An 8,597-nucleotide genomic window follows, 5' to 3' on the forward strand; every position below is an offset into this window, starting at 1 on the left:
TATGCAATAATATTTTAGAATTTCACAGCATGGGTGCTGAAGAGACAGTACAGTGGGCAGGGCGTTGACCCAGATTCCATCCCAGGCTACTGCATCCCCAGGTTACTGCAAGGAGTAATTCCTGAATGCAGAGCCAGGAGTAACCCATGAGCATCTCAGGGTGTGGCCCCAAAACTAAAATTTAAAAAAAAAATTTTAATTTTAAGGAATTTCACAGTATCGATTGCAACGCAGTTTCACTCCTGAAATAAAAAACACATCTCAGGGTTGCATCTCCCTGGTGCGGGGAACGGAGAAGCCAGCTTCAGGAAACAGTTCCAGCCACTGTCGCTTGGCCACCCGGCACTTGAGTCTAGAGAGAGGGGGCAGTGCTGGCGGGGTTGAGAAGAGAGCTCACACCCCGGCTCAACTGGGGACCCAGCGGAACTTGTAACCCCCGTTGGCTGTCCGGATGGTGAAGGCATTGCCCTGGGGGAAGGCGAGCGTGCGGATGGTGCTGTGGCTGCGGATGTGGGTGCTGAAGGAGCCTCCCGCCGCCAGCTGGCTGTGGCTCAGGTTGAGCGCGCCGTGGCCGCAGTCGGTGCGCAGCCCGCGGAAAGCGCCGTGCAGGTTCCCGGGCCGGCAGTCCTGGCCGGCGGGCGCGGGCGCGGGCTCGGGCTGCAGCCGGAGCCGCTTGGGGTCGCGGTTCTGCAGCGCCTGGTCACAGCGCTCGGAAATCTCCCTCAGAACGGCGTCCACTTCCTCGCAGTCCTGGCCCGCCGCACTGAACAACTCCTCCAGGCTCCTTTTGGCAGTCGCCTTGAGCAGGAAGGGCTCGGCCGCCGCTCCGCCCTCCCGGGACTGTGTGATCATCAGCTTCTACGAAAGACGCGCCGAGCGCCGCGCTGGGGCCCGCCGGACTCGCCTGGCGGGTGTCCCCTGCGAGTGGCTCCAGCAAGCTCCCATCGGTCCTTCTCCTTTCCACGACCTCTGCGGGGTACCACCGTCCCCCTCACCGCCCCCCGGAACCAGGAGGATTGGGGGGCGGGGAGCGGCGCGCGCCTCGGTTGGTGTCTGACGCCCCGCTGTGTCCCGCACGCCCGGGCCCACTTACATCCAGGACCGAGGCCAGGTGCCGGGTCCGACTGGCGAGTTCCTTCAGCTGCACGTTGCGCTCCTTGAGCGAGGCGATCTCCTCCTGCTTCTGAGTCAGAGTCACGTGCAACTGCAGGAGGCAAGCCCGACTCTAAGAGTTAGGCCGCCGAGCTCCGTCTCCTTTTATTCTCTGCGGGAATTAAACTCAGGAGCCTAAAAGCTAACCAAGAATTGGAACCCCAGGGCCATTTGTTCTGGTGAGACCAATAATAACGCAGCAATGCACTTTATTTAGCTGGCCCGTTATTTTTGTCATTTGTTATTATTTTGGCTCTGGGGGCCGCACCTGGAGGTGTTGGGACTAGGGTGATTAACCACCACCACCACCCGCCGCCACCCCGCCCCTCCCCCCCGCCCACCGCCCCGCAGCGCTCAATGGATGAGACGGTGCCAGGGATAGAACCAAGCATGCGTTTAAGCCTTTTGAGTATCTCCCCGGCCCCTAACGACCCTTTGGGAAAAAAAGGGGGAAAAAATGAAAAAAGAAAATAAGGTATCTCAGTTCCTCAGTCCTCAGTGTAGTGCTCAGCTGATTTTGGCAATAGGCAAATCTAGGTTCAGCCTTGGGAAGTTCAACCTTCCTGTATCTGCTTCCTCATCAGTAAAATGGGGCTTGTAAGAGTACCTAGCCCGGTTATGGTATTAAATGAGTAGACAAAGCAAAGTGTTAAGCACAGGCATATTCATAGTCTGTACATATTGGTGGCCCTATTTTTAAAACCTGGTTGAAGAGGTCAGAGCGATAGTACAGTGGGTGAGGCACTTGCATGCGGTGGTCACCCCCAAGAAGTGTGGCTAGGAGTGATCCCTGTGCAGAGCTATGAGTAGCCTCTGATCATGTCAGTGTATCCCAAACCACCCCTCCCCTCCCAAATTCACTGTCATCCCGTCGCTCATCGATTTGCTGCAGTGGGCACCAGTAACGTCTCTATCGTGAGACTTGTTACTGTTTTTGGCATATTGAATACAGCCTGGGGGGCTTGCCAGGCTCTGCCGTGGGGGCGGGATACTCTCAGTAGCTTTCCGGGCTCTCTAAAACGAACCCGGGTTGGGCGAGTGCAAGGCAAACACCCTACCCGCTGTGCTATCGCTCCAGCCCTCCCAATTTAAAAATAAAATCTTATTTTAAAGATCTAGTAGAGTGGGATTACTCCACTTTGAAGTTGGAAGAGGCTGTGGGGTCACTGGAGCCCCTATATGGAGCAAACCCCACTCCAATCCTTTAGTTCCACCAAGTCCGCTCCCGCTCCAGCGACCCCCTCCCCCCTGGCGCTGTCCACCCCGCCCCACCCCAGGATCCCCCGGTGTTTCCTACTTGGTTGTTCTCAACGAGCGCGTCCCCCAGCGCCCTCTGGTTCTGGTCGGCCACCTCCTTCCAGTACTGCTCTGGTGGGGGTACGTCTGGGGGAGGCAGAGGCGAAGACTGCAGGGCGGGGGCGTCTAGGCGAGGCGAGAGACATGGCCCATAGGGCAGCACGTCGCACGGAGAAAAGGGGAAGTCTCCACTGGCCAGGGGAGGTGACATCAAAGAGGATGAGTCTGAGGAAAAGAGAAGCTCGGTTTGCCAGCCGTAGACTCGCGTCCACCTGGGCTAATAGGAATAAATCGCTAGGTCGGGTGCAGTGTTTATTCAGGAGACTTTTCTTTAGGAAGGAAAGCACCTTACACAGTTCTGCAAGCCCCAGTTTTTCCTAATATCCATCCCAAAGACATACAGCTGGCGCTCAATAAATGCCCATTGAGTTGCTCTCAGTGAAACATAATCTCCCAAGGCGACTAGGGTAAAACTGCCTGAAAGTCACACCAGTCCTCTGACATTCCTGTCTCTGACATTCCTGCGTCTCAACCTCTCTGTCTGCACATCACTGTACAGACAGAGCTCCCTGTCCCAGAACTCACACCGGCAAGCAAAAGCGCTACAGAGCCAGCGTCTGGTCTCCACTAGGAAGGACGAAGGTCCCATACGGATTAAAAAAAAGCCCGACCCTTTGATAAGTTGCTGGCGTATCTTTGACAAGTACTAAATTCAACCATCTCCAGGAACAAGAACTCTGAACTAGATTGTCTGGAAGAAGGTAAACCGCGGGGAAGGGGTGGGGGTGCGGGAGGGACGTGTGGGAGGGAGACCCTCGCTGCGATTTAAATGCTAAGGAGACTGCACTTGCCTGCAATAAGCTCGTCTACCGTATCTCTAAAATCCTGCAGATCGAAGTCCGCTGCCGTTTGCAGGGAGTGGTTCTAAAATTAAGCGGAGATGTAAAGAAAAGGGGGAAAAAAACGAGTTAACGTCGAGCTCGGCTGTACAGAATACGTCCTATGTCTACACGCACTGGCGTGGACAGCCGAGCCACATACCTGAAAATCAAAGCCCCATTCGAGACGCGGAACCCAGCAGGTTTGCACCGCCATGGTGGGGAGCACGACCAGGTCCCCAAGGCTCTGGCGAGACGTGATTCCGCGCCCCGCAGTTTACCCAGCATCCGACCCACGGAATCAGGCGTTGGTCCAGCGCCACCTCATTGGCCGGCCACGAGCCAACCAGCGGCTTCCGTGCCGCATCTCGCGTTCCCAGTGGCTCCACCGAACTTTACCACACCTCCCTCCCACCCGCCAAGGGGCTCGAGGAGCCCTAAGAACTTTTTGGTGAGCGCTAATGCCCTAGTTTTCTTTCCAATGCTGATGGCCCAATAGCCTTCTGAGTCAACCAAAGCAGTACCCTGAGGTCATCTCTTCCAAACCTCAGCCACACTTGAACCACTTCCCTCCCAAAAGAGATGGGAGAGGGTGGGGGATAATTTGCGGGGCCGGGGATGCTAAGGAAGTACTTCTTTCTGCAGCTGGGGTGGTTCCTTATTGTTCCTGTTCTTATAATTCCAAGTGACATTTCCAGTACATCGACTTCTCCAACATTTTAAAACTGGACACTCTTCCAACATCGCAGCAATGTGCCTGGGTGTGTAAATAAACAGTAAATAGTCGGCAATCCAGCAACTGTCTTCTTCCCTTAATTCATGGATAATAACGTTGACCAATTTCTTTACATCAATGGGATTTCTCGGTTAATTCTCACAGCAAGTGGGGAGCAGGCAGGACCCACGAAGTGCCCCTCCTTCCTCTGATGGAGAATCTGTCAAGTAGTTCAATGAAATTGTCCCAACATCATCTAGTTTTGAAATAGTGAGATAGGGTTTTTGTCTCCAAATGGTGGTTCCTATTTCAATCCTCTTTCTTCTGCACTTAGTTGCCTCTACATTTTAAGTTTATTTTAGGGATACTGGGTACCAATAAAGATAGCACTGCAAAAAGGTATCTCTGAGAGGAGGTATGGTGCAAGAGATGCATTCAAGGGAGCTGGAGTGTTAGCACAGCGGGTAGGGCATTTGCCTTGCACGCGGCTGACCCGGGTTCAAATCCCAGCATCCCATATGGTCCCCTGAGCACCGCCAGGGGTGATTCCTGAGTGCATAAGCTAGGAGTGACCCCTGTGCGTTGCTAGGTTGACCTAAAAAGCAAAAAAAAAAAGAGAGATGCATTCAATATGCCCATAAAATATCAATTGGAGTAAGAATGATAATACAGTGGGTGGGGCATTTGCCTTGCATGCAGCCAACCTGTATTCCATCCTGAGCACCCCTTTCTGTTCCCCAAGTCCACTAGCACTGATCCCCGGGCTTAGAGCCAGAAATAAGCCAGCCCTGAACACTACTGGGTATGGCCCAGAAAACAAACATATATGTGTGTACACATGCACATATATATATGTATACACATGCACATATATATGTATATACATATTTACATATGTGTATATATATATGTACTCACTCCATTATTACTGCTTCGCCTGCTCTTTTTGTTTTGGGGACACACCTGGGCTTACTCCTGGCTCTGCACTCAGGGATCACCCCTGGCACTGCTCAGGCACCAAAGATCAAACCTTCATCAGCTACATGCAAGGCAAGTATCCTTCCATCTTTACTATCTCTCCAGCCCCTGTCCCTCTTAACCATTCAAATATTTCTGAGAAGAGAAAGAAACTTATTCTTATTCTAATGTCAAAGGATCTACAGGCACAAACTTTTGCTGTGTGGAGCACTTGAAATAGGAAGGTCTCTAGCATCTGTTGGGAACTTAGGATAGAAGAAGAAAGGAGCTAGAAGAAGATGGAAGGATGGAGGGCTCCAGACAAGAAGTCAATTGCAAGTTTGTATGTTTGTTATAGTTGAAGAAATTGGAAATAATGCTCGCTTCCCAAGGGCTGAAAGGTGTCCCTCGCCAGAGAGTTGGAAGAAAAGTCATTATGATGAAGAATGTGGAGGCTAAGTCAGGACTGAGAGAAGCTTCCTCCTAGGCTATCCCAAGTCTTGGTCCATTCTGGACCTCAAGCAGTTTTAGGATATTTCCCCTCTCTGCTCACCTTCTCTAGTAGGAAGGAGGCTAAAGAATGTGACCAGAGTGTGCACTGGCCAAGAGCTCCCAGGAAATCTTCTCCAAGGGGCCTGTCCTCCACCTACCTTCCTCCCCTTCCCTCCTCCCTCTCTCTGCACCAGCTGTTTTTTCCTGGAAAAACCCTGGACTTCTTGAACCATCTGGCATGATCTCCCTCCTTGCAACTCATGGATCCTGTCTTCCTGTTAAAGGAAAGTCTGCCATTTATTCAATTACAAAGGTAGGCTCTCTCTCCAAGACTAAGAGAACTGTGATCAATCACAAGAGTAGGCTCCTTCTCCAAGACTAATGGAACTGTGATGTCAATTCAAAGTTCTATATACTTATGCAAAAAAAAAAATCAGCAAGAGCATGCCTGATTATTGGCATTCAGAAATAAACTTTCTGGAAAAGGAAGTGTTCTAGGTTTCTCAGTCAGTGAGAGATACACTTTCTCCATTTTTTTTTTAAGATTCCAGGTCTAATTAGAACAATAGCCTGGCCTCTGGAAGGCAATGCCTGCTCCTAGTTCTCACCTTCATTCATGCTTTCAGAGGCCAAAAACCCTGCGTGTAAACTCTGAGAACCTTTGTTCCACACTCACCCCAGATTGGGGGTTGTTCATCTCTAAGAGAGAGGGTTCTTGCTGGGCCTGGCCCTGTGAACCTCATGTTTCCTGCACCTGCTGGCAGCTGAAAGGTTGGAGCTGGCACCCTCCTGTGCACTAAGACTTTCTGTGCTTGTGGGCATAGGTACTTCGTATCCCATAGATAAGCAAGGCTTCTGACCTTTCAGACAGTCCTGGCCAGTGGTGGAAGCAGACAGGAAGTAAAAAAGACAGATTGGATGTGGAAAGAAAAGTCAAATTGCTTCATGAGAGTTAATAAACAGTGCCTTTGGAGGGGAGAAAAGAGATGGTTCCTGGAGGGGGGGAGTGCAGGCTCTGCATGCAGGAAGCTGGCTTGGACACCTGGCCCCACCTCCCCTACCTCCCCTCTATCCCTCAACCCTCCTCTGCCCACCGCCCCCCCCCACACACACACTCTGCATGATCTTCCAGCACCCATGAGTGATCCCCAAGCACGGGCCAAGCTGGTTGTAGCCCCCCAAGTACCGCCTGGTGTAGTACACAAACGAAGGAATGAAAATCTCCCAAGCTCTGCTGAGAAGAATAGTTTATGTTAGATTACTCCCAGAATCCTTTGCCCTTTAGATTTCTTCCAGAGTCCTTTGTCCCTTTTTGAGACCCCCCAAATACAAACTCTTCTTTTATCTAATCTTGAGCGAGAAGTTATGCACTGACTCCACTCTCCGTGGATACCTACGGACTGAAAAAAAAAAATGGTTGGCTAATGCCTGGAAAGGAGTGTTGAAATAAAGGACGGGACTTGTAGCAGGTGCTCTGCGCCGCAACTTTGCTCCCACCCGTCCCGGGTTCTCCTGCGCAAGATCCGCGGCGCTTGTCACAGCTCCAGGGAAGAGAAGGGCAGGACAGAAGGACCAGGAGCGCGGCAGGGTGGATTTCCCGGGAGAGCCCTTCTTTTCCCAGACAGTGCGAATATCTGGGAAAGGCAAAGCCTACTAAGGAGGAGGAAGAGATTCTGACCCTCGCGGCTCAGGATTCCGCACCACGGCTCCCCCATCAGCCGTTTGGCAAGTGTTCCCCCTGCCCGAACCCAAAAGGACCCCACCGGGTGAAGCTGAAGCACCTGGGGCAGCCAGCAGCGGCCAGGAGGCTCCAGGAGCAAAGAGGTACCTGCGAGGCGGCCGAAGTCCCACTAGGCGGCGTGTCTGCCCCGAGCAGCGCTGAGCAGTCGGCGAGGTCCTGCAGGTCGATGGTGGTGAGGGCTGCACCGAGGGGTGAAAAACGGGGAGACACCCCCTAAAGATCTTGTCTCTGACATCCACTCCAGGACCCCGGAACTCGGAGACGCTCCTCTGGGGGCGAGCACGCGCCACCGGGCTCACCTGGCAGCGGAGCGGGTTCTGCGTCCGGAGGGTCCTGGTACACCGCCACCGGGCTGCCGCCGCTGCAGCCCGGAAAGAACTTCCGCGGAGCGGGCGCGAACTAGCCGGGCACAGAATCGGCGAGCGCGGGTCAACCCCCGGGGTCGCGAGCGTGGGACCCCCCTCCCAGCCCGGCCCGCGGCCCCACCTTCCGGTCCAGTTTCCCGGGCTTGCCGAGGGGCGGGCCCCGCAGCTCCAGCATCCTGTTGGGACAGATGCTGTCAAAGGCTCGGCGCCCCGCCGCGCCCGCCCCGCACGCCTGCATGCTGCCGCCGGGCGCCTGCTGCGAGGGCTCGGGCACCCTGGCACGGAGAGTCGCCCGCCCGTGCTCTGCCGGGCGCCTGCGGGCTCGGACGGCGGCCGGAGGTCGGGGGAGCCCCCAGAAGGCCAACGCGTTGTGGTGCGGCGCGAGCGCGCGGCGCAGGGGCAGGACCGCGGCGCGGCACCGGCTGCTGCAGTCTGAGCGCCGTAGGCGGCGCCTCCAGCCGCGGACAAGCTGCGCGCGGGCGGAGGCGTTAAACCCAACCTGGCAACGCGGCTTCCCCCGGGAGCCGCCAGAGCCCGGCCCGGGCCCGCGAGCGCCCTTTTGGCGAGCGTTGGCGCCGCCGCCGCCTCCCGGCCGCGCCTGGGCAGGAGGGGCCGGGAGTGGGGGGGCGGGAGGGGCGGGAGAGAGAGTCTCACGCTCCCTTGCACCCGCGCCGCCTTCCCGCCTCTGCACCGCGGCCAGGAAAAAGTTAACGGTGCTGTTCCAGCCCTTTCGCACCCCAGCCGTTCCGCACCTCAAACGGCGGGAAGTGACACTAGCCCCAGCCGGGAATCAGCTGGCCGCCTCCGGCCCTCCTCAAAGCATTTGGGTGGGGGCTGTAGGATTCCCGCAGAATCACACCAGAATAACGCCCTATAAAAAACCCTTCTTCCAAGGTTAGGGGAGCACTCCTGACTTTTACCCGGGAACCTAAATTTGGACTCTTTCGAATACCCCGTCCCCACTCCCTAGCCCTGCTCATCCCGGTGGCTGCGCCTGGGCA

The 8,597-nt window shown here is 54.9% G+C and overlaps 1 protein-coding gene across 1 annotated transcript; it reads right to left on the minus strand.

Annotated features, from left to right (window-relative positions):
• Positions 1–405: 405 nt before the first annotated feature.
• Positions 406–7,834, minus strand: MCIDAS (multiciliate differentiation and DNA synthesis associated cell cycle protein). Its single transcript, XM_004608429.2, has 7 exons — positions 7,718–7,834; positions 7,531–7,630; positions 7,319–7,410; positions 3,300–3,372; positions 2,450–2,673; positions 1,094–1,204; positions 406–858 (listed from the first exon to the last, which is right to left on the minus strand). Exons 1-7 carry the CDS (start codon positions 7,832–7,834, stop codon positions 406–408), a joined length of 1,170 nt encoding a protein of 389 aa, XP_004608486.2.
• Positions 7,835–8,597: the final 763 nt, after the last annotated feature.

The sequence above is a fragment of the Sorex araneus genome, chromosome 1, assembly GCF_027595985.1.
Source record: "Sorex araneus isolate mSorAra2 chromosome 1, mSorAra2.pri, whole genome shotgun sequence".
Taxonomy (NCBI): Eukaryota; Metazoa; Chordata; class Mammalia; order Eulipotyphla; family Soricidae; genus Sorex; species Sorex araneus.

Excerpts from the sequence above, each read along its gene's own strand:
- MCIDAS (XM_004608429.2), bottom strand. The coding sequence starts at position 7,834 with ATGCAGGCGTGCGGGGCGGGCGCGGCGGGGCGCCGAGCCTTTGACAGC. Across the intron at positions 7,631-7,717 it reads CCGGGAAACTGGACCGGAAG|TTCGCGCCCGCTCCGCGGAA; the intron begins GTGGGGCCGCGG and ends GTGCCCGGCTAG. Across the intron at positions 2,674-3,299 it reads GGTAGACGAGCTTATTGCAG|ACTCATCCTCTTTGATGTCA; the intron begins GCAAGTGCAGTC and ends TCTTTTCCTCAG.